Genomic DNA, 25,793 nt, shown 5'->3' with positions numbered 1-25,793 from the left:
GAACCGACAAACGCGCTCCGCGAAACCGCCGCCGCAAACCAGCGCGCCCCGGCGCCGGCAGCCCCCGGCCCCCGCGGAAGCTCCGGGCGGCGGAGCGGCCCCCGCTCCGTTCCGCTCCGCTCCGCTCTGCCCGCGCAGCGCTCCGCGCCCCGCCGCGGCTCGGCCCGCGGGATGCCCCGGCGCGGCGCGGCGCGGCTCGGCTGGGCTCGGCATCCCCGCCGCCCGGCCCGCCGCCCCGCTCCCGCTCCCTTCCCTCGCCCTGGCGCCGGCGGCGGGAAGTTTTGCGGGGAGACTGGGCCGGCGGAGCCGCCGCTGGTGCCCCCCCCACCCCCCCCCCCGCGGCCCTCCCGGGGCATCCGTCCACGTCGCGCCCCGTGCACTCACCTACCCCCGCGAGGAAGGAGCCACCCTTACCTTCCGCCTCAGTCCCTGAGGCTCTGGGCACAAGTCTTTGCTTTACAACAAACCAAAGGACCGAGCGCGGCTTTTTGCTACGAAAGTTACAGGAGCGAGAGAGTGTGAGAGACAGGGAGAGGATCGGGGAGGGAGAAAGAAAGGGGGGAGAAGGGGAAAAAAAAAAAAAAAGAAGAAGCCGAGCACAATAATAATATCCTGAGAGTGCAAATGTGGATTGAGATCCCCCAGAGATGCACATGCCTCTGAGCGCAGCAGCCTTTTTGCAGCTCTGCTCTTGCAGAATATGACTGAAATTTTCTGCTATATAGCCTCTGTCTTTATAGCTGATGAAAAAAATTGCAGATTATTAGCATAAATGTTTACTCTTCATTACGCTGATGACATTGTGCACTCGAGATCTTGGTAATCTTTGGGAAAATTATGAGTAATTTTTAAAAATTTTAAAGCAGCAGCAGTTACCATGCAATTCAGGCTAATTCTGCGTAGGCTCCGAACGGATATAATTATCGAGGAGTCAAGATGTTATGCTAAAAACTATGCATTGATATTCCCATTTATTATGTACATACAACTTTGACAATGTTGATGCTTGAAATAGCAGGAAATTGTCTTGCGCAAAAATTACAGTCCATATTAGGACATGTGAAATTGCGAAGAATTATATAGTAATTGCAGGCTTTCAGATGGGAGAGCCAGAATGCTCAAACTAGTGCAAATGTGGATAAAATTACAGATCAGAGCAAAAATTAGGGAAAAAAGGGGTCTGGGATTTTTCAAGTTGGCTATAGGATTCCGGAAGTGTCTAATGCCACATGATTGCTGCAGCTTTAGGGGAGACATTCATGCCTCAAATAACTCCTTTTGCCAGAACCGCTTTAATTGAGTTTCTCGTGCTTTTTCTTTTCACGGGGGCAAATGAGTAAATTGCCTACCCACGGCACAAGCCCGGCCGGCCCCGCCCGTGCGCCGGGGAGCAGACGGTGCCCCTCGCCCGGGCGGCTGCCGGGCCGGCCCCCCCGGGCCGCGCTGGCCGCGGAGCCGTCGCTTACCCCTGCCGCCCCCCGGGGCCGGCCCCGCTCAGCCGCCCCCGCCCGGGGCCGGGCCCGACGGGGGACCGCCGGCGCTGGGACCTGGGGCGGAATCGGCCCGGCCCCCCCGCCCCAGCCCGTCCCGGGGCGCCGGGGAGGCAGGGGCAGCTCTCGCCCCCCGGCTGCCCTGCACCCCGCGGCTCTTCCCGGCCCCGGGCGGCCGAGCCCCGCGTCGCTGCTGCCTTGTGCGGGGGCACACGGTTCACAGCGGTGCCTGCCCCGTCCTACAGGGCAGGAAAAGAGCATGAGAAAACGGATTACAAACACACACCTATCTATACGTATGCGCCTACGGTGCGTGCGGCGGTGCAGCGCGCCTATGCACCGCTCGCCTTCGCCGTCCCCAGCACGGTGTGAGCCGCATCCCAAGCCCGTGCGAGCAGCGGGCGAAGCGCGGAGCCTGTCAGGGCTGCGGGAGCTGCGGGGATGCTGCAGGGTGAAGCACGAACACCCCCACGCACACACCAGGTGCGGGCAGCCCAGGGAGAGCTGCTGCTAGCAGGCAGCAAATTAATACTAACAAATAAATAATAAAATAATAAATAAGTAAATAGGAGAAGGAACGCGCGGAGGGCAACGGGGGCGGCCCGCGGTCTCCCCCGTCCCGGGGCGGGGTGCTCTGCTCCCGGGCCGCTGACAAGCGACCCCCGCCCGGGCAGGGCCCCGCCCCGGGGACCCCACGCTGCTGTCGCCGTCCTGCCCGACCCCTCGGGGCCGATCCGCGCTCCGCACCGCACCGCTGCACCGGGCTGGAGTCGGTGGGCGAGGAGGGGCGGCGGGAGGGGACGGGGACACGGGGGGGCAGGTGTTTGGGGGGAACGTTATTTAACAGCGAGGAGCGCCGGTAAAAACGACGGGCTGGGGAGTGTGTGGGTGCTGTCCCCGTCCCGGCTACGTCCTGCGCCCACAGTTTCATCTTGCATCCCGGACGAGCGGTTTAGCAAAACTTGTCACCTGGCAGCGGGGTGTCCCAGCCCCCCCCCCCCCCCCTCCCGCCGGGGCCCGCGGAGGCACCGGGCGCTGCCGGGAGCACAGCCCCTGCCAGACCGCGGGGGCGGGGGGGCTCCGCGGGGCTGCTCGCCACACGTGGCCCCGCCACGCCTGCCCCTGTCTCTGGAGGCGGCCCCGCTGCCTTCCCCCCCCCCCGCCCCGCTCCGTGCCCGCCGCCCGAGCGCTTCGCCGCCCGCCAGCGGGGAAGCTCCTTCGCCCCGGCCCGAGCGGGCGGCCGAGGCCGCGGCTGCCGGGTCTCCCCGCGGCCGCCGGGGGGATGACGCGGGGGAGAGGTGCGGGCCGGTCCGGTCCCGCTGTTTCCCGGGGCGGCTCTGGGCTCTCCTCCCCGTCCGCGCCGCCCTTTGTCTCTCCCGCTCCCTCCTCTCGCCTCCTTCACAGCCGCCTGCCTCGTCCTCCAGCACCCCCCGCTTCTCTTTTCCTCACTCCTCCTTCGCCCCTCTGACCCCCCCCCCCCCCGCTCCCAAACTTTCCGCAAGCTCTCAGGAGCAATCCGCCCCCCCCCCCCCCCCCCCGTGTGTCCCCTGTGGGGCTGCCCCCCCCGCGCCTTCCCCGGCCCCGCCAGGGCTCCTCATGCCAAGGCCTGTCGGGAGAGTCCGGCCGGGCTGCACATTCCCTGCCCCGGGCGAACTGGCCCGGGCCCCTTCATCATCTTGTCTGCAGCGGGATCCTCCGCACCGGTCCCTCTCCCCCCGCACCCTCCCAGGCTGGCGGGGCCCTCGGGGCCACAAGGGGCAAAGACACCCCCCCTCACCTCCCTTTACTTCTTCCAGCCGCCGGGACCTCCAGGGATGCAGCCCGGAGGGGTACACCCCTCAGGGTTACAGCTTGGAGGGACACAGCCGGGAGGGGTACGTCCCGAGGGGGGCAGCCCGGAGGGGTGTAGCCTAGAAGGGGGTTCAGCTCGGAGGGGTGCAGGGACGGGCGCGGAGCCTCCCAGAGGGCTACATCCTGGAGGCGTCCAGCCCTCGAGGGATACATCCCAGGGAGGTGCAACTTGGAGGGGGTGCAGCCTGGAAGGGGGTTCAGCCTGGAGGGATCTAGCCCTCGCGGGGTACATCCCAGGGGGGTTCAGCTATGAGGGGTGAGGCCTGGCGGGCTACATCCCGGAGGGGTACGTCCTGAGGGGGCCAGCCCCCAGGGGCACATCCCGGAGAGGTCCAGCCGGTGCCTCCAGCCCTCGAAGGGCCATAGAGGGGCTCGGGGGTGGCCGGCAGCTCCGGCCCAAGCAAAGCTCCCACGCAGGTTACCGGCCTGGGTGCCACTGACGGGGGGGGAGGCGAAATTTCTCGGGGGCAGGGCTGCGCCGGGGGACCAGCTGCAGGCGTAGCCCGGTCCCCGGACACGGCCCTGCCCCAAACCCCTCTGGCCCGTCTGGGAGACGGCAGGAGCCAGTCCCGGGCGAAATGTCGCTGGCGCCAGCCGGCGGGGGGCGGGGGTCGGGGGGGCGGCTCTGGGCTGCTGCAGGCAGCGCTGAGTGATTCATGGCCTCGCCGAGGAGACTGGCAGGGGCGAGATTTTATTGTAGACGGGAAAGGAGAGGGGGGGAAGAAAGGGGGAGGTTGCCGGCTTGCGGCAGCAGTTGCAATGGGGAGGGGGTGGAGGGGACGCAGCTCTCCCCCCCCCCCCCCAGCGAGGGCCGGGGTCCGGATCGACACCCCCAACCTCCCTCATCCCCAAAGAAACTCAGCGCGGGCACCATGGAAACAATAATTTATTTAAATAATCTCTGCTTATTGTAAAAGAAACATTAAAGAGTGTTTAAGTTTTCCATAATAAATAACCAAAAATACCCTGTTTTGTTTTGTTTTGTTTTGTTTTGACGACTCTAGACATCAAACGGCGCAGGGGCAGGACCAGTGGCGGGATTGCCGGCGGGGGGGGCGGAGGGGAGGGCTCGCCGCCCGCCCCGGGAAGGCCTCGTCGGGGCACAAAACCCACCCGGAGGCACCGCGGGGGTGGGAGCCCCCCCGGCGGCGGGGACAGAGCCGCGCCGGCACCGCCGCCTGCCACCGGCCCCCCTGGCCGGACGCTTTCGTTCACGGCTAAAAAGGATAACTTGAACACGGGAGGCTCTTGTTTTAAATCTACATATAAAAATTATTTATCTTTTTTTTTAACATTTTATTTTTTTAATCCCCAACATCAATGTGAGGTCATCCGCAAAGGCACCTATCAACTTTAAAAAAATAAAAAATAAAGTTAACCAAAGTTCTGCACCGGTGGTTTGATGAAAAAGCCGGGGAGGAGGCGGAGGGACGGAGGGAGGGGAGGAGGATGCTTGCTCCGCAGCGTGGTTATTTTGGCGGCGGGAGGGCGGACCCCGCGGGGCCGAGCGCACACCGGGTTCGCCGCCGGCGACGCGACGGGACGGGACGGGGCGCGGAGCGGTTCCTCTCCGCCGGGACGGCCGGAGCCAGGCTTCACCAAAACACCAGTGCTGCACCTCGGTGCCCCGCGGCTGCCGGGCGCGGCCCCGCGGGCTCAAGTCTCTGCGGCGCCTAGAAGATGCCGCCGCCGCCGCCGTGGTGGTGCGGAGGCTGCGCCGGCTGCGGGAGCGGGGCGGCCGCCGGCAGGTGCGCCGGGCCGCCGGGCGCCGGCGGGTACCACGAGTAGCTACCGAGGAAGGCGGCGGCGGGGCTGGGGCTGGCGGTGCCGGCGCCGCCCGCCGTGCGCGGGTGCGGAGCGAAGTCCCAGGCGGGGGGCGAGGCGGGGGGCGGCGGCGAGGCGCTGCGGCGGGGGGGCGGCTCCGCCGGGATCTCTCCGCTCTTCCACATCTTCTTGAACTTGGAGCGGCGGTTCTGAAACCAGATCTTCACCTGGGGGGAGAGGGGCGTCAGGCGGCCGCAGCCTCCGCGGGGCCGCCCCGGCTCCCGGGCCCCCTGCGGCGGGGCAGGGACGAGCAGCTTTCGCGGCCCCGACCGGTCCCGGCGCTACCCCGGCGGCGCGGCCGCTTCCCCCGCACTCCCCCCGCGGGGCCGTCGAGGCGCCGCGGGCCGGCCCCACGCCCACCCCCGCACCCGACCCCGCGGAGGGCGAGCGGCCCCGGCGGAGCGGGACGTGCCCGGGGCCCCGCGGCGGGAGAGCCCTACCTGCGTCTGGGTGAGGCCGAGGGAGGCCGCCAGCTCCGCTCTCTCGGGCAGGGCGAGGTACTGGGTTTTCTGGAAGCGCCGCTGCAGAGCCGCCAGCTGGAAGCTGGAGTAGATGGTTCGAGGCTTCCGTACTTTCTTCGGCTTCCCGTTCACGATCCTGATCTCCGGCTCGCAGTCCTCCTTCTCTGCTGCGGCAGAAACGGTGGTCCCGGTGAGGAGAGGCGCCCCGCCGCCCGGGGCCCTGTCCGCAGCGCGGCAGCACCCTCCGCCCCGTCGGGGCGGCCCGCAAGGGACGAGCGCCCTCCAGGCCCACCCCGGTTCCCGAGCCCCGACCGCCTCCTCGCCGGGCCTGGAGGGGCCGCCCGGCTCCCGCCAGCTTCCCCGAGCCGCCCCCCCCGGGGCTCGGACGTACCGGAGTCGTTGTTGGCCGGAGAGGCCCTGCTGCCGTAGGGCCCGTAGGAGCCGTAGGCGCCCGCGTAGCCCAGGTCGTAGCCGGCCTTGGCGGAGTAGGGGGCGGTGCCGCCGCCCGCGTAGGGGTAGGAGCCCACGGGGCCGTAGGGCGGCCCGCCCGCCGCCCCGTGCTGCTGGTTGGTGTAGTAGCTGCTGTCGGTGGCCGTGGAGACGGGCAGCGTGGGGGACTCCTGCGGCTTGTGCAGGCCGCCGTGCTGGTGGTAGCTGCCGGCGGAGATCTGGCTGGCGTGCATGTCCGGCACCAGGCTCTCCAGCACCCCGGTCATCCCGCGCCCCCGCCCGCCGGGGCACGGGCCGCCGCCGCCGCCCCGCGGCCGTCCCCACCGGGGAGAGGCGGTCAGCGCCGCGCCACCATGCTCGCCGCGCTGCGCTGCGCTCCGCGCCCGCGGGGCCGGGCCGGGCCGGGGCGGGCAGCCGCGCTCCCGCCGCCGCCAGCGGGACGGGCTCTGCGGCGCCGCGCGCCGCCGGGACGGCATTTAACACCGGTCACGTGGCGCGGCGCACGTCACCTAGCAACAGCCAATGGGGCGCCCGGCCGCGCCGTATCCCCGCGGGTTCGCGGGGTGCGGGACGGGAGCGGCGCCGGGCGCGGGCACGAGCGGGCGCGAGGTCGAGCCCTGCACGGGGATGAGCGGCGCCACGGACCGCACCGGGACCGGGACCGGGACCGGGACCGGGACCTTCCCCGGCCCCGGCCCCGGCCCCGGCCCCGGCCCCGGCCCCGTCGTACGGCTCGTGCCGCCGCCGGCTCGCTCCGACGGGGCGGCCCGACCGCCGCCGGCGAGCGCTCGGGGCTGAGGCTCGGCCCGGCCGCTTCCGCCGCGCTGTGCCCGGTGTGTGCCCCCACCCGGCCGGCGACCCCAAAGAAGTGCCCGCGGCGGCCGTCCCCCCGTGAGCGGCATCCCCGCGCGGGCGCGGCTGCCGAGGGCGCCGGTAGGACGGCAAGCGGCGGGCGGAGCTGGGGGGTCCGCGGTCGGGGGTCCCTCCCGGGCGTCGTGGCCGCGGGGGGTCGGCCACGTGGGGGTAGCGCTGCCCCCCTCCCCCGTGCCAGGGCGGGAGCGCTTCCCAGCGAAACCTCCGCGACGTTACACGCGGGGGGGGCGACACTCCGCCCGGTACACGCACACGTGTGTTTCACACAGCCGTTGCTGACGGCACCCACGGGACGTCCCTCTCGCGGCAGCCGGTAACGGCGCGTTGTGGCGGCTCCGGCGGTGCCGGGCACCCCCGAGCGGCCGCCCGTCTCCCCGCCCCGTCCCTGCCGGCTTGCGGCTGCAGCGGGGAGGGCGCCGGCGGGCGGGGGCGGGTGCCGGTGCCGGGGGGGGGCGCGGCGGCGCTGCCCTCGGCCGCCCTCTGCCGGGGGCGGCGCCACGGGGCAGCAGCAAGCGGCGTGGGGGCGGCGGGCTGCCGGCGGGCACGGTGCCTCGGCGGCGCGGGGAAGCGGCGTCGGAACCCATGTTTGGTTTTGTTTTTCATTGTCCTCGCTGGGCCGCCCCGCCGCGGAGCGGAGCCGCTTGTCAGGACACGCGCTTCTCTCGCGGCGGGATGGCAAGTCGCGGGCGGTCCCCGCGCCGCCCCGGGTGGCCGCGCCCCTGCGCGGAGGGCGGGCGGGAATCTCACGGGTGTCCAGCGTGGGCCCCCGCGGAAGGGGCAGGGAGGGAGGCGGCTCTGCCGCGAGGGTGGCTGCAAGTGGGACAGAAAAGGCGTCAGAATGGGAAAAAAACAAGAGAGGCCGGCCGCCCTGGCGTTATTTGCGAGGGCCGGGGGCGGCGGCCCCGGCGCGCCCCCGCGAGCCCCCCGCGTGCCGACCGCGTGCCCCGCGCCTGCCCCGGCTCATGAGCCCCGGCGCGTGCCCCCTGAGGACCCCTCCTCGCGCTCGCCGCCGCCCGGCGGGGGGGCCGCGCCCTCAGGGCGCAGGGGCCGGGGCCGGGCGGCTCCGCCGGGCGTCCCGCCCCCGCCGCGGGGCGGCCTCGCCCCGGCCGCGGCCCCGCTGCGGTCGCTTTGAAGCGGGGCGCGGCTGGAGCCTGTCCGTCTGTGCCCGGCGGGGCGGCAGCGCTGCGGCGGGCGCGGGGCGGAGGTGAGCGGGGCCGGGCCGGGGCCCCGCCACGCCGGCGGCGGCGGCAGGTGGCCCCGGGAGCGGGGCCGCGGGAGGCGGGGTGCTCGGCCGGGCCGGCGTTAAGGCCGGGGTGCAGCCTCCGAAAGAAGCGACGTGCCCAGGACCCGGGGTGACACCGCCGGTACCTGGCGCCCGGCCCTGCCGGGGCGAGCGGAGCTCCCCGGGGCCGGGCCGGGAAAGAGTAGCGGCGGGTACGGGGAGGGCACGGCGCCTGGACCCGTGGGCTCGCGTACTGCTGTCTCTCTCAAACATAGTTGGTATTTAATGCAAAAGAAAGCTGGGTTATAAAATCCGCAGTCTGCGCTTACTGCTGTCCCAAGTTACATCGTTGTGCGACTGTTCCTGGGCGTCGCTGGATGGGGCCAGCGGCCGGAGCCAGCCACCGGCGGCCCGGGAGAGAACGGGGCAGGCGGGCAGTGATGGTCAGCAGAGGTCGGGGCAATCGGCCTCTCTCCGTTAGTCACGTTTTGAAGCCTGCGAGATAGTTTAAAAAAATGCAAAGGAGAAAGGACATGTCACCTTATATTATTTAATTCTGAGGACTTAATAATGCAAAGGACTTTCTTGGAAATTTGTCCTGCTATGTGGCAAAACTTTCTAAAATTAAAATAAATATTTTAGTGCTATACAGCCCCATGCATGTGCATGGTGATTGACACAAAAAGTAAAGGGCATGGTTTTGTTTACTTCGGCCTATATGAATAGTCTTTCTCATGCAAGTTGTTTCTCGTAAGTTAGCACAGGGTCCAGAAATTTAAGTGAATTGTCACATGGTAGCTGCTCCAGAGTCTTATGATTTTGTTCCTGCAATTTGTTTTGCCTGTGTGGAGGCACAGGCTCTGCTGGAATGACCGCTGGAGAGTTACTTATCCATATGGCTGATCTTGTGGATCTGATTTTATTATTTATTTGCTTGAACTTTACTCATGAGTAAGGTGGTTGTTTTAAACAACAACTTGTATAAATAAGAGCATGACTCTCTGGGACATGAAGGTGAGCAGGTTATGATGCAGGGAGGGAAGACATCAGGCAGTAGGAAGGAAGGAGGAAGGGTTGTACTAGGTAAGAGACAACTCGACTACCATGGATGTTTTAAAATCTGAACCGGATTCCTCTGAATCCGTCTTGGTATTAGCGAGGAGTTTAAGAAAATAATGGCATTAGGCTGGCCCGTGTTTATGTGTTTTCATGTTCTCATGTCAAGTTAATGATTTTAATTCTACCTTTTTTTTTGTCTGCTTTGGGAACTGTGAATGTTGTCAGGATGGGTAATTAGAGCGGACCCAGGGAGGGAGACAGAGGCATGAGGTGAAACTCAGAGGTGAGGAGTGTTTTGTGTACCTGCTATCACCACTCAGCAGTCTGGCTTGGTTTTGGTGTCATAGATCATGTGGTATTGTTTATGTCCTGTGAGAAGAAATGTTTGGGTGATGCAAAAATATCTGTCTTATGGATGTTAGTCATTCAGTTGCACATGGGAGAAAGATGCTTGCCTTCTCATTGCGGAGCAGTTCAGTGTTCAAAAGTTTTGGTCATGAGGTTTATATAAATGTACAGCACTTATTGCCAGAGGCTGCAAAACAATTGAGCTGGCTTTGTTGTTGTTGACTTTTTTGTTTTAGAAGCATCCTCATGCTGCTAGGACTCTGGACATATTTTGCTTATCAAGTATACTAAACACAGTGTGTACAAACAGAAGAAAGGACCATCAGTCTTCAAAATCATCCGCTCTCCAGCTGATTAGTTTGTATTATTTTTTTTTTAACAGGCCAGTTGTATATGACTGATAGAAACGGCTACAGTAACTCCTGTGTGGTACGTTTTGTTTTATTTTTTATTAAGTATTATTTCTATGATTCTCTTCCTAAAACAGACTGTAGTTGTTAATATTTATTTTATTTTATTTATTATTATTTTATTTATTATTTTATCCATTATGATCCACATCTGCCTGAACCATTTCGCTTATTTCAGGGGGAATGTGGTGAATCTTGGGAAGTGGGCCTGGTTATTTCTGATAATGTTGCAAAAAAGTAATTGGGCAGTAGTCTCTACTGCACTGGCACATTAACAAGTACGGGTTTCTTTTCATGGCTGTGGGAAATGCTTTCCAGTGCATTTATGGTGATACAATGCATGGTCCTGAGCGTTTGTCTTCATAATAGAAGGGTCATTTAAATCATGTGCCACATGAAGCCATGAGGAGGGTTTATGCTTGCATTGTACCTATGAGATCTGGTGTTACACTTTTGAGTAATGGTAACAGTTAAATCTTCCTTTTCCAAGGGATTAAGCATATCAGCTTTTAGGAAATTGTATGAGTCTTTTCAACACCCATCCGGAAGCTTGCTGCCTGCTGTGCTTAGTTTCAGAATCCAGCATTATCATTTTCCTCTCTAAAAACTGTTTATTGTCTCATCCATCTGTGCATCAGATTACTTCATTCCAAAAATCACAAAACTCTTCTGGGAAGAATATGCCCCCTTGCGTGGCTCCCCGAGGTTTCCTTTCTTAGCCCCTTGTTGTAAACAGCTTATACAAGGGTGATAGGAGGCATGGGCTCTGTAAAATCCTTTCAGAGTTGTTTATTAAGCTGTCTTGGTCTCAGATTATCTTTCTCAGTGAAGATTCACTGGCGGCTCAGCACCTTTCTTCAGTAGAAACCTTTGCAGACTGGAGCACGAACTGTGACTTTTAATAGTGGATCAGTCCGGTGTTACTTAGCACAGGTGTTTCTCATGCGTTTCCTTGTACTATATTGAGGAAGTGCACAGCCTGATGCATTGGGGTGAGTGTCTAATATCAGCACATTGTTGGGTCTAATTATTGCTACAGACACGGGGAGGGAGGAAGGTCTGTGTGCAGAATGTGAAGGCAGTAGATCAGCAATCCTCCATGTGTGGCACGTGGGTTTTGGGAATAAAGCAGAGCACACCCAAGCAGTCCCTCTTGCCTCCTTTATGGCTGTGAAATCCCACCCAGTGCTTAAGTAGGGCCCTTCAGGCTGTTCTGACCACCTCTTGTGTGTCCAGATTTTTTTTTTTTCTTTACCAGCTGTATCATAAGTAACAGCACTGACAAAAGCTGTATGCTTTTTTTTTTTTTTTCTATAGAAGGGGATTGGTAGAAGAGCTAGAAAATAATCTTTTAAATAGTGTTATATGGGAATATTAACTAGCCACAGGCTGGGCAACCATGGCTGCAGGTACACATACATTCCGGAGCAGGTAGTTCTGAGCCCACTTTATAGTGGATTTGAGCAAACTCAGGTTCAGCCCACAGGTAAATCTTTGTTGAAAGTGTTTTGTGTGTGAATATTTAGATGGAAAAAATCTTCAGTGAGAGCATGCATGAAAAATACTTTCAAGATGAATCATTAGATAATTTCTAATATTGCTGTAGATGACAAGTGTGAGAGAAGCTGAGAGGCGTATTTTGTGGGAGCAGATTTAGGCTGAGTTGATCATTTGTGTCACTATGAACTCTCATTTTGCACAGCTAGTGGAGAACAGATTTTTTTTTTTTTTTTTGCCTTGATTGTAACATCTGTACAACCTTTACCTGTGCAGTCTAAGCACAGTTTAAGCAAACCGTTCAACATGGAGAATAACCTAGACTGCTTTGGTTTAAGTGGGATTATTGTAAGGGTTCCATTCAGTGGACAATGGTATTTGGAGCTGAGAAACACTATATCACCTCAGTGTGCTTGTATCAGTTTTGATTTGTAGTGCCAGTGAACTGCCTGAGGCATGGAGTGCAGTTTCTCCTGCAGCATGTTGCTTGAGCTGACACCTCCTCTGACTGGCAAATAACAAGGTTTGTTCCTGCTGGAAAACATGAATGTCTTGCTTGGAAGGATGGGATGCTTGTTTTGCTTTAAAGAAGATATGCTCGAGAACAGACCTCCTAAGTGGATTATACAGCTGCAACACACTTGGGGTAACTCCTAGATGGCTGCATTTCCATCTGGAAGGCCACACTAAATGGACTGAAATTGTGGGCCATGCAAACTGCAGATCCTCTTCATGGGAACACTTGGGCTCTGGAATTTGGCACTGGCTATCCCCAGCCTTCGTAGGCAGCTTAAGTAGAGATGGTGAATTGCTTGAAGATGTAAATTTAGAAGAAAATCTTCTTTTGTGTAGTGAGAAAATATGCACATACAAACCACAAAAAATAATTGTCCTTGAAGTTCATTTGCTTTTTGTTTTTAAAAGTGGTGAAGTCAACATGATCAGAAGTGAGTGAGTTGAGATGATTTTGACTTGTGAAGCCACAGCTGTCCCATGAACTGGCTGGGGGACTTTTTCCTCAAGCTGTATAGCTGAAGTCTGTTGTGTAAATATGAAAACAGAGGGAGTTTCGGGCAGTGAGTTGTCTGTGAGGAGCACTTAACCTCATAGTCTGCACACATATCTATCCTGACGTTGTTCCTCCCTTGGAGGGAAGGGGATGAAAGGAGCTGTGTTCAGATTCACAAGAGTTACTGGCCTTTTGTTTTCTTGTGGTTGCTTAGCTTACAATATTGGCAGGTGCTTTACACATGTATTTCATCTGATAGTATTTTTCCTGTTGGCAGAATGCCTAGATCTGAGAATTACATGCCTTTTATGAACACTGCTATAAATCTAAATAAATTAAATTAGAATGTCGCTTTTGACTTGTATGCATGGCTGTCAGGAGTTAGTGTTGCCACCTAGACCAGCTCAAGCTCCTTAAATGTTTGGGGTTTTTTTGTTTTTTTTTTTTTTCTTTTTTTGACTTGGAAACTATATAACCCAGAAGAAGAGAAGATTGGATCTAAAGATCTCTCTAAATTGGGGAGACATGGATTTGATGGATGGACCATTCGGTGGATAAGGAATTGACTGGATGGTTGCACTCAAAGGGTTGTGGTCAATGGCTCGATGTCCAAGCGGAGTTCAGTGACAAGTGGCGTTCCTCAGGGGTCCGTATTGGGACTGGCGTTGTTTAACATCTTTGTCGGCGACATGGACAGTGGGATTGAGTGCACCCTCAGCAAGTTTGCTGACGACACTAAGCTGTGTGGTGCGGTCGACACGCTGGAGGGTAGGGATGCCATCCAGAGGGACCTTGACAGGCTGGAGAAGTGGGCCTGTATGAACCTCATGAAGTTCAACAAGGCCAAGTGCAAGGTCTTGCACATGGGTTGGGGCAATCCCAAGCACAAATACAGGCTGGGTGGAGAATGGATTTGGAGCAGCCCTGAGGACTTGGGGGTCTTGGTTGATGAGAAACTCAACATGACCCGGCAATGTGTGCTTGCAGCCCAGAAAGCCAACCGTATCCTGGGCTGTGCCAAAAGAAGCGTGACCAGCAGGTCAAGGGAGGTGATTCTCCCCCTCTACTCCGCTCTTGTGAGACCCCATCTGGAGTACTACGTTCAGCTCTGGGGCCCCCAACATAAGAAGGACATGGACCTGTTGGAGCAAGTCCAGAGGAGGGCCGCGAAGAGGATCAGTGGGCTGGAGCACCTCTCCTATGGGGACAGGCTGAGAGAGCTGGGGTTGTTCAGCGTGAAGAGAAGGCTCTGGGGAGACCTCATAGCAGCCTTCCAGTACCAGAAGAGGGCCTACAAGAAAGCTGGAGAGGGACTTTTTACAAGGGCACATAGTGATAGGACAAGGGATAACGGCTTTAAACTGAAAGAGGGTAGATTTAGATGGGATATAAGGAAGAAATTCTTCACTATGAATGTGGTGAGGCACTGAAACAGGTTGCCCAGAGAAGCTGTGGATGCCCCATCCCTGGAAGTGTTCAGGGCCAGGTTGGATGGGGCTTTGAGCAACCTGGTCTAGTGGAAGGTGTTCCTGCCCATGTCAGGGGGGTTGGAACCAGATGATCTTTAAGGTCTCTTCCAACCCAAACCATTCTGTGATTCTAAGATATTGAAAACTGAGGTAGAGCACAGCAACTGCTGAGAAGGGATTACATAAAGTGGTAGGTGGGAAGTTAGCTAAGCAAATTCTGTTGCCTTCAGGCCCTCTTACATTTTTAAGTGACTTTGCATCTAATTTGCAAAAGTGGTTGAACAAATGGATTAAAAATAATGGGAATATTCAAGTGTAAAGAATCTAAGAGGCCACAGGGTGTCCCCACTGTTCCACGCTGCTACATCCTGATAGGCCGTTTATCCTGTAATACAAAGCTTGACACGTTTCTTAAGTGTGACACTTTGTATGTTGGAGGTTTAGCATTCATTTTCGTATTCCCAATGCTTACTAATTGACAGGGCAACCAATTAACATGTGGTCTGATGGAGGGAGAAGGGAAAAAGGGGAATGCTTTGCTTGGCTTGTTTGCTTTAGGTCTGAGTTCTCTTTTAACTTCCAAAGATTGGGAATGGACAAGACTTGATTTTTTGTGAAGGAACAGTTATTCATTCCATGTGAATGCAATTTGGTCGCTCAAATTAGAATGAGAATTTATTCAGAAAGGTAATTTTCTGCCCACTTTTAAAAGCCTACTACAGTTGGTTTGCATGTTGACTAAGGAAGTGAAGGGGCGTACCTAACTAAGGGCTTGTCTGAACAAGGCTGGTGGCATCAAATACACTAAGGTGTGAAAGTAAAAGTAATGTTTTTGGGCTGTTAGGGTAACCTACTGTGGAAGTGGTTTAGTTTAAACAGAAGGGAGGCATTCTGCAAAATAAATGTATCTGTGCAGGAAGATGGTACAGAGAGTAGCTACGATGATAAAACATACACCCTGGCTTCTGAATAACATATGTGTCCCAAAACTCTGTAGGTACCATATGTGATGGACCAGACTGTGGCTGATGCTGCACAAGGATATATGCAGGGAAAAGTATAGAGCATAAGGAGTATAGAGCATAAGGAGCTTTACGTTAGGGCTGGGTCTTCATGTGAAAACAGACTCATGAGTCCAAGACCATGCTGTTACATGTAGGCCATGGCAGCGATGTTTTCCTTGGGAATTCTGTATAGCTACAGCAACTATATCCAGTTACTTCAGATTTTCAGCACCTTTGTCATTTGAGATGAGGAGCAATAACATTTTGAATAGCCTGTTGTGCTTGGAAATCCATGCAGTGAGGCTTTGTATGCTGGGTACAGACAGATGTGTCCACATTCATACTTTTTTTTTACATGCATGTGGCCATTCAGCCTTCTGGGAAAGCCTGAAGAGGAAACTCTTCTTTCCCGAGCAACTTGTTGCTTTTGATTGTCCCTTCTGCAGTGCAGGAGCTGTGAATTATATTTTTGTGTCAGTGGCACACTTGCCTTTTCTTACTGAATTGAATGCTGCAATACCGGCAGCGTTCTGCAGTCTTGTTTCTCTGGTAGCTTCCAGGCTTGGATTGTCTATCCTATGTTAAAAAGCTCTGTAGACCAGACTTGTCTAAATAACTACAGTAATTATGCTGCAAACAACACATGACTGGCATTTCACCTAGAGGTGTTTCCTTGGGAGTTGGTCAATGTGAACTTACTTTCTTAAGAAGAGCTACTCTAGAAGTAAGCTTAGAGTGCAGCACTGAGTTAACATATAAACTAAGTCTATTCTTGTCCATGAGGACATGCTACCCAAATCTATATGATTGTATATGCTTTTATTATTGAAAGGGCTCGGGAGGAGAAAAATGTTTTCTCTTTTCCAGCAAGCTATGCCTTCTGGGTGCTTTATGTGGAAATATAAGTTAGCTTTTTTGTATCTATGGTTTTCATGACCAGTGTGAAAGGATTTTTATAAAGGACGCCTATGCTATCACCCACTTTAGTATGTGCAAGATTCCCACCGGACCGGATTCATACTACTGCTACCACTGCCTGCTTAGTCAGTTGGCTCATTGACATCAGAGGTAGCTTTGCATGAAAGACAAAACTCTGGTGGATTTGTTAGTGGGGCTAGCACTGTTCAAAACAATGGGACTCTTATGTATGCAGAGACTGCAAATCAGACCTAGTCTTTCAGCTCTTATATTGACTCATGTGAAGTGAGCCAGTGATGAAAGCTGATCACCCAGTAGATAAAACTTTTACAGTGCTTCTGGAACCGAAAGGCTGGAGTTGCGGTGCAGTGTGTGCAAGCTGCTTGTGAGCTGGGAAGGTGAGGCATGGGCAACCGGGCTGTTGAACTTGGCGTGGTCAGGTTTTGTAAGGAGCCTGCAGTTCTGCTGATCGAGAATCCTGTTGTATGGATCTTAGTGCTGGAAGAGTAACTGCATTACTAAGTGCACTGCAGCAAAGGAAAAGGCTACCTTACAAGCAGGGGATTTTTGTGCTCTAATTGAAGAACTGTGAACTGTTGCTCTTGAACAATGTGAGGCAGCACATACTGGAGGAGTAATTGCCCTTCAGACATAAACTATACAGAATATGGGTTGCATGCTTGCTTCATAATACTTTTTATGTCCACTTGGCTGCTGCCTGCCTTATTTCTTCCTGCGTACGCATACCCTTCTGGAACGGGGAATAATTACTGCAGTTTTTCAGTGAGAGAGTGTTGTAGTTTAACCCCAGCCAGCAACTAAGCCCCACACAGCCGCTCGCTCACTCCCCCCCAGTGGAATGGGGGAGAGAATTGGAAGAGTAAAAGTGAGAAAACTCGTGGGTTCAGATAAAGACAGTTCAATAGGTAAAGCAAAAGCCGTGCACGCAAGCAAAGCAAAACAAGGAATTCATTCACTACTTCCCATCGGCAGGCAGGTGTTCAGCTGTATCCAGGAAAGCAGGGCTCCTTCACGTGTAACGGTTACTTGGGAAGATGAACGCCATCACTCCGAATGTACCCCTCTTTCTTAGTTGTCCCCCTCTTTCTTCTTCTTCTCCCAGCTTTATATGCTGAACATGACATCATATGGTATGGGATAGCCCTTTGGTCAGTTGAGGTCAGCTGTCCCGGCTGTGTCCCCTCCCAGCTTCTTGTGCACCCCCAGCAAACTCGCTGGTGGGGTGGTGTGAGAAGCAGAAAAGGCCTTGACTCTGTGTAAGCACTGCCTAGCAGTAACTGAAACATCCCTGTGTTATCAATGCTGTTGTGAGCACAAATCCAAAACATAGCCCCATACTAGCTACTATGAAGAAAATTAACTCTATCCCAGCCAAAACCAGCACAGAGGGCCAGCTACCCAGAGGTTGTGAATTCTCTCATTTTCTCATTCCCTAGCAGGAATGAGGCAGGAGATGGCATTCCTGCCTGGGTGGGCCCAGGTCACTTACTACATCTCATTCTGTATATCTGGCCCTGTAAATGGTTAGGAGAAGGCAGCAATAAGAAACGTGGTCTCAGGCCTTTTACCTACAGTTTGGCATTGCTGGCATGGCTCTTGTGTCTGTGTATGTGTATGTCTGTGTGGCACAGGAATGCAGTGGTGCTGTGGCTGGAGTATAGCAGCTCCCAGCTTGCTGTGGGAATGGGGATTTGGATGTTGCCGTCTCTGACCAGAAGAGATGTGTCCCATGTCATCAGCCAGCTTGACTTGGGGAAAGAAAAACAGGGTGGTGAACATTGCCTGTCTAGGTTATTGGCCTCTATGTTAGCTGCTCCAGTCTTGACAAAACCCAGGAGCAGAGACAGATAGGAAGGTGTCTTCATAGCCATATTGTCAGGAAAAAAGCTTTCTTCCAGGAGATGGCACATTTCCACCAGGGTTGTGCCAGCACAGCTGTGTTGGCAGGGAGACTCCAGCCCCCCAGCCGAGAAGAAAATTCTGTGTTTCACCTTTCATTCATCCAGCGATGAAGCCAGGGCTTTCCTAGCAAACTCTGGAAAGGTGAAATAGGTATGACAGGAAGCATTCCTCTAACTGGTAACTAGCTGTGGCTGCCAGTTGGTACTCACCTAGCATTCCTGTAAATGTTAAATTCTGTTGTTATATCAAAGGCTGGGGAGCTGGGGAGGGGAGAAGAGAGTACTGTCAAGTGTGAAACTTACCTGGCTCTGGAGGGGGAACAGGAAGGAGAGAGTACTGTCATCACTCAAGTGGGGTGGGGGAACAATGTGTTTTGCAGTCCGGAGATTTGCTTTTAATTACTTAAAACATAAAGCATAAACACCGTTAAGTTGAACCAGAGATTGCTTTACTGTTATTGAACTTCATTTTTGTTATGTGCAAAGAAGAGTCTAAATATTTTTGAATTCTAAAAGTGTCCTCACTCTTCTGGGGAGGATTCGATAGAGATAATTTAGCAGTTTGTAAGAGTATCTGTCTTTAAGACGAAAATGTGTTTTTGTTGATCCCTGGTTTGCATGACCTAGTTAACTAGTTAAGTTTCTTAGAGCTCTGCAGACACTTAATAATAACCTTGCGTTGTAATTAGCAGTTCTTCAAAGCAATACCAAGCTTCAGCAAATGTATTACCCTTGATGATTTGCTCAGTGAACTGATAGCAAAGGTAAGTAAATAAGCTGCTGTGCCAGCTTCTGTCCTGTTTGCCTGATGTGCTGCCCAGCAGTTACTTAAGCATATTATAGGGAGGTAAATAACTTGGACCTTCCTTTTTTCAGGTGACATGTCTGACAACTAGCTGTTTTCTTGTTGCGTCTCATGCATTTTCTTTTTTGACAGCAGCTCACCTGACAGAGTTGATGTGCTGTCTGTAACACAAGTCTAGTGTCTGTTTTTAACCCAGGAAGTCAGTGATGCGTCATCTCTTGAAATTCTGTTATTCTTAAATTCTCTTTGCTGTATCCATTCTTTCTGGCCCTGGGTGCATGCATCAGCTGGGCAGAAGCCATGGGAGGGCCTCCCACCCAGCCAAAACAGAGGAGGGCTCTCTACCATGCTCCCTGCTCCCCAGTGGGCCCAGCTGCTCCAGTAACATGACATTTTAAAAACAAATGTACATCATATCTGTTGTATAATTGCACAATGATATATAGCAATACTCAGTTCATCCACATACACAAATGTGGGGTTTGCATTGACAGTTTTAACAGGAGGTTCTGAAAACTTAGGCTTTCTCACTGGTGGTGGTATTTGAAGGTGAAAAGTACAGCTGTATCCTTGAGAAAGCTGGCGGACAAATCTCTTTTGCAGTGACAGTGGTTATACTCTTGCATCCTTACTCCCTCCCATTATGCACTGTTGAAAGTGGATGATTGAAATTGGATTCAGTGTAAACCACAACAGTGTTCATGAAAAATGTGAAAAATAGTTTTAACAGCTTTGCCAAGCAGCTTTAAACTGTGCTAAAGGGTAATATCAGGAAATCTCATGCGATCCTCTGCAGAACCTGCAGCAGGAATAGCAACCATCTTGCAGTCTCAATGCAGTTCCTTCAGGAGGTTGCCTGAAGGTAGTGTTAGGACTTAATCTGCACACAGTATTTATGAAGGGAAACATCTCTGGCCAACTCCCTATCTGCATCAGGTATTTGCACTCCTTTTACAGGAAGAGCAATGCCTGAGCTTTCTTCTGCATGAAACCAAAACTTCAAAACCACATTGTTACCAAATGTGTCTGATGTGTTTGTATTTTCTCTCTGTCACTGGAGCATGGCAGCATCTCTTGCATAAACATCACTATTGTGACAAGATGATTAATGGATAAGTGCTTTCTAAATGTGTCCACTTGGCTGCACTGTAGATTTACAAATGCTACCTTAAAAATCTTCCTCTCCTGGCTCATTTCCTGAATTAGTACTTCACCTGAGCTTGAAAAACTTTTAATTTCTTGGGAGGTTTCCAAAGTTCCAGCATCAGGTCTTCTGTGAGAACAAGACTGGAAAACCATCCTGAACATAGTGTAAAGGTCTACAGCTTACATCCTCTTCTAGATTTTTTGTGTCTGCTCCTATATAACATGATGAATACAGAAATTTTGAAGTTAAATGGTTTTGTTGGTCTGTCTGTGTGTCATGTTCAGCATAGTTTTTGGGCAAAAGCATTTTTTCGGTGCTAAACCATCTCTGGAGTTAGAGTAGGGGGTATGTGAGCTGGGTAAAGCCACAGGGACTGGCACCCCATCATTGCAGGGGCTCACCTCCCTGGAGTGCCACCTCTGGCCTGGGGTGCCGGCATCTGCTGGGCAGGACCCATGGGAGAGCCTCCCACCCAGCCAAAACAGTTGCAGAGGAGGGCTCTGCACCACGCTCCCCAGCGGGCCCAGCTGTTCCAGTGTCCACCCTGTCAGGGCACTGGGCCTATGGGGACAAGTGAGGCAAAGCCAGTAGGACTTGTGCACTATGGGGACATTAAGGATGGGTGAAAGGGGGTGAAGAAACCTACTTGCTTTGTGATGGTTGTGCTGGCTTTCCCTAGTCTCCATCCTTTTCCTCCCCCTTCGTGGTTTTCTGCAAAATCTACTGTGTTGTGTGAGATGTGGCTGATCTCCAGCAGCCTCATAGTGCTGTGACCTCTTCTGACATATAGGAAAATTAAAACAAGAGCAGCGCACTGTCACAGATCTCTAGTATGATCTCTACCGATGGGTTCCCAGGCAAAGATCTGGACCCCATCTGATTTGAAAATTGGTTTGATTTGATAGGTGCTAACAGTTCTACTTGTTTCATATCTCTAGCATTGAATACTGTAAATTGGGAATTACATTTCAGTAGAATCCCTTCTTAGGATTCTTAACAGAGCATAGCTATCAATTTATGGATTACTTCATTCAAGTATTATCTATTATTATTACATATTGCTCCATCAAACACAGTATTAGCTTTAAAGATCATGCATAGAGGAACAGTGTTTAGTAATGCATAGCATTAACAAACAGCATTACTTGGCAGCCTGACCACCCAGCTTATAATACAGGCTTTGGCTTTCACATCAGTGAGATCTTTGTATTGCTGCCAGCATGCTTTCCACAACACTGCTTCATGGTTGTGTAAAACTTCTGAGAGGAGAAGACTTATAGAAATAACAGGCTACACCATTGTGCAACAAGATTATATGCTGCTTATCATAGATGAAGTGCTAAGTACTGGCTGAGTCATCAAAGAGATTGAGATTGATGTGTGTGTGAGTGGATGGCTGCGTGTTTAACTTCTTGCTTGTGTTCCTTGGTGTAATATTGTCTTAGCTGTTGAGCCTGAGTACTTTCACTAATACTTGCTGTGTTTAGCTACTGCCAATTTTGACTAACGACCAGTCACAACAAGGAGCAGAAGCTTTCTAAACCTGTTCTTCCTTAGCTATCTGGGATACATCTGCCAAATTCCTTAAAAAAAGTTTTATCCTTCTTCCCTGATGCTTCTGGCTGTCTAGTACACATAGATTACCTGGATTTATACCTCCAAAATGTGCTTGATTATGATTTGAGAGTGACGGTTTTTACAAATATTTTAATTTAAAAAGTTCCTTTTATAAAATTAAATGGCTTCTTCTCTATTACATAGATATATAGCACTTTTCCCCTTTTTCTTGTGTGTATCAATGATGTTTACTTCAAATACATCTTAGTTATTGCAATGGAATCAAAGAGCTTACAGCACATGTCCATATACCTAGGCAAAACAGTGGCTTGACTTAAAGCCAACAATAAAATAATTAATGACTTCATCTATAAAAACTTAGAACAGTAATTTCTCCAAAACACTTTCTTCTGCCTGGAAAATCAGGAGTCTGTTTTACAGAATAGTCTGGAGCATTCAGAAAACTTACAGCTGAGGTCATTCAAACACTCTACTGCTACCCTGAGAACAATCAGAGTCTATGACAACTTTATCTTCCACCCCACAGTTCTTACTATCAGTGAGCATTAACCCCTTTTATATTAGACAGAGAACATTAACATCTTAATATTACAGAGAAAGCTATGCAGCAGAAAATAACAGCTTGCAATTTCTTGTACAGCCTAAAAATAGATAGTGGTAGCATGTATATTTAGTTACGTGCGGTACGAGCACTTCAGTTTAACTGTACAAGACACTTTTTTGGGCATTTGTTTCTTCGTTTAGCCACTAGAACTTTCTTTTTTTTTTTTTTTTTTTGTTGCTGATAGTCAGTGTTCAAACTGACTAGCAGTACTCAGTGGTCAATAAGCTTGCTTCCGAGGCTGACTGAGGTGTTGGTAGTAGTGTCAGGCAGCGACAGCCACTGTTGGCTGAAATGCCACAGTTTCACTTCGCTTTTCGGAAGGCTCCTGCAAGCCTCAGATAAGGTCACTGCATGACTGCAAAAGAGCAATGAGTGAGAAGCAATAAAGTTCTAGGATCCTAATTTTTACACTTTAAGGAAATAGGGGAATCTGTAGATCTGCTACAAAAATGTGGAATGAAAGCTGAGAAGAAACAAAGATGCAGCAGTAATCCAAAAACAGCAGCAAGTGTGCTAAGAGCTGTCCTGCAGGGTTAGGGGGTTTGCTGGCTTTTAGACCTCTGCCTATTAGGTCATTAGTGCCTGCCTTCAACCTTTGATCTCTCTGCAATTCTGGAAGCTCTCTTCAGTTTTTTCCAACACAAGGCCAAAGTTGTGTGATTACAATGAGGGCATTGTACTAAACATCCCACATATGGATGCAGCACAGAAGACTCAGAGAAGTGGCTTATGTTGCAAGAATGCAACAATCCGCATTGTACAATGTATATTTATCTCAAAACAGCCTTTATTAAGTGAATAAGGCCTGATTGTTTTTGTTTAAACAGAGCTTTTTGGCAGGAGGGAAGATGCACCTCAAGACAAGATAAGGGATGGATAATCTAAGCTCCCCTGTGACACATTAGGCAGAGAGGAGGGGGCTGTTTGTCAAGTCACAACTGTTGGAGAGCAAAGCTCGTGGGAGAGAATGAGGAGCAGCAACATGAGGCTACAAAAACTCAGGGCAGCAATGCTGAGCTGTGTTGTAAGTGTAATGAAACTTGGACACCTTTGCTGTAACTCCCAATAATGTTATGCCTGGAAAAACACCGGAGTTGATAAGTTCTGCACAACAGATTAATTAGAGACTTGACTAACTTGAAATTACTGGTATCTCAGGGAGAAGTGTGTCCTCTGGGTCAGGAGGGGAGATGCTGGATGTATGTATTCCTTAAAAAGGGTTCCCCTGTTTAATTTTTAGGAAACATTTATTTTTCCCTTGGTATTTGGGTGAGTTATGCAGTACTGTCTTTAGTGGTTTCTTGTGATTGCCATGCATGACTGCCTTCCTTGTTGATTTTTATGGGCCAGATTCTTGGCCATTTGGGGGTATCACTGACCTCAGGAGCATCACTGTAGATTTGGGAGTACCATGTACAGATTGGAAACACCACGGCTTCCCCAGTGTCTTTGGGGTTGTTCTGGTTGGTGGAGTAGGGCCAACCTGGGAGCTCTAACCTCTTTCCCTAGGCTGTGAAAGAATCAAAGAATCATAGAATCGTTTAGGTTGGAAAAGACCCTTAAGATCATCAAGTCCAACCGTTAACCTAGCACTGCCAAGTCCACCACTAAACCATGTCCCTAAGCATTACATCTACACGTCTTTTAAATACCTCTGGGGATGGGGACTCAACCACTTCCCTGGGCAGCCTGTTCCAGTGCCTGACTACCCTTTCAGTGAAGAAATTTTTCCTAATATCCAACCTAAACCTCCCCTGGCGCAACTTGAGGCCATTTCCTCTTGTCCTATTGCTTGTTACTTGGAAGAAGAGACTGACACCCACCTTGCTACAACCTCTTTTCAGGTAGTTGTAGAGAGCAATAAGGTCTCCCCTCAGCCTCCTCTTCTCCAGGAGAAGAGAAAAGGAAAGAAAAGGGCTTGGAAATACCTGTATCACCTGATTACCCAAGGCTGCCCTCTTACATATTTGCTAACATGTCACCCCCTTCCTACTTCAAAGAAAATGCCTGATTTTCCTTAGCTTTGATTTTATTGTACTCTACCACCACTGACGATCTGGACTATGGGTCTAGTAAGCTAACGGTTCCCAGGAGCACACCTTTCAAACTACTTACAGCAGTTTTTTTCTTGTTTGTTACAGCAGTTTTTTTCTTGTTTGTTACAGCAGTTTCTTTCTTGTTTGTTACAGCAGCAGTTACTTGCTTTTGGTTACTAGTTAGCTGTGCTAGTGGTTACCAACTCTGACTGAAGCACAGACATCTTGTTGGTGTTGCAGCACTTCTTCATCTTCCTCCTCATCTGTATTTAGCTTAGATGGGCCCCCTGCCCCTGTGTTGCTCAGAGAGCCTGCCCAGGAGTAGTGGGTGAAGCACTGAGTCATGGAAACAGGAGCTGCGTGTGCTGCACTGGCAGGGTCTTAGAGCACGTTGGGGCTGACTCCAGGACAGACTCATTCAAGCTCGCTCTTGCCTCTCGGGCTTAACCACTGGCAGGCTCTGTCTTGTCCCACATACCAGCGCCTGGACTTGCATGGGGTTACAGAGGAGAGTCCCAGGATGTCTGTGCTGTAAACAAAGATGTAACTGTGCAGCCAAATGCTGAAGTCTTTTGAAGGTCTCAGAGGCTGGAAGGACTGTGTCGTGAAATCCATTTCAACCAGTTCAGTTCAGTGACCTTACAGGTCTTTTTTCCATTTTTTAAGGATAAAACCCAAAGGGAAGCATTAGATCATCTGGTCACTATCTGACACTTAGCCTAGCTACCAACTTAGCAAACAAAACTGACAAAATGTGTGATAAACTGTAGTTAGAAGGAATCCTAGGACTAGTGTAGGCATTAATAACAACAGGAAAGTTAGAGTCTTGTATTTTAATCAGGGAACAGTGCCTAAAATGCTACCATTTAGAAGAATAACAAAAAAAGACAAAAATCTTGTTTTCTTTGAGATCACTGCCAAAGATTTCTCTATTTGGAAATGATGTGCTTTTCCATTATTAAAAAAGGAGCATGACAGCACAGCTAGGCTTCCTGTTAAGATTTGGTATCTTCCTACACGGTCAGTAGGGAGAGAGCATTTACCAGGAAATGACTGAAAATCTTTCTGGAATATTGCAGATACCCTGCCCAGAGCCAGCTGTCTCTGACAGTCCTGGTAGTGGTAGACCTGTAATACAGTCCAGTAATTGGGGATTTATTTCAATTAGTGGTAATTTGGGGTTCAAAGAGCTGGATCAGTAACTTACTGCTGTCAGAGCACTTAATTTTACATCCTGTATCTTGCTGTGTTCAGTCTGAAGAGTGAAACTATTTGTTTCATATTGTTATTTAAGTACTATCACTTAAGCAGCACATCAGAGTGCCTGACAACATGGCATTAAAAAGTTAAGGTTCTTTAATAAAGTAAGGAACCCGCAGCCCCATGAATTTGGCTTGTCTCCCTGCAGTACTGCTGTGCAGCTATGCGTGCTTATCCTTGGCTACACTAGGTTTGGTCTGTGTGGGTTTGCAGAAATGAATAGCCAGCCGAGGGGGATCAAACTTCTTGTGGAAATTGGCTGTTCTGTTGCAGTGACTGCCAGTTTTGTTCAGGAATAGAGGAGGCCCATGGAGCTGAGTACAGTAAAGATCTGGTCTGTTTACTGGTTTGGAATGGTTTTGCATGTGCACATTGTTAAAAGTTGGTTGTGGTATACAGAGTCCTCAGTATCTAAAAACTGCGGTCAGCATGCCATGCCCGTGCCATTCAGAACAGGTAAAGCGAGGTGGGACGCTGGAAACCAAGAGTGGGCAGAATGTTCCCTCTGCAGGAAGAAGCATGCCCATTGCTCTTAAAAGCCAGTAACTTGTGTTGC

General features: G+C 52.2%; 1 protein-coding gene across 1 annotated transcript; it reads right to left on the bottom strand.

Moving 5' to 3' along the window:
* Positions 1-4,209: 4,209 nt before the first annotated feature.
* Positions 4,210-6,349, bottom strand: DLX2 (distal-less homeobox 2). The gene is made up of 3 exons (XM_087733159.1): positions 6,018-6,349; positions 5,606-5,793; positions 4,210-5,332 (listed from the first exon to the last, which is right to left on the bottom strand). The coding sequence occupies exons 1-3, from the start codon at positions 6,340-6,342 to the stop codon at positions 5,015-5,017; spliced, it is 831 nt and encodes a 276-aa protein (XP_087589285.1). The 5' UTR covers positions 6,343-6,349; the 3' UTR covers positions 4,210-5,014.
* Positions 6,350-25,793: the final 19,444 nt, after the last annotated feature.

Source organism: Nipponia nippon, unplaced genomic scaffold (genome assembly GCF_047370975.1).
Source record: "Nipponia nippon isolate SJK-2023a ecotype South Korea unplaced genomic scaffold, ASM4737097v1 scaffold_5, whole genome shotgun sequence".
In the NCBI taxonomy this organism is placed as follows: domain Eukaryota; kingdom Metazoa; phylum Chordata; class Aves; order Pelecaniformes; family Threskiornithidae; genus Nipponia; species Nipponia nippon.
This window is presented reverse-complemented; position numbering and strand designations above follow the sequence as displayed.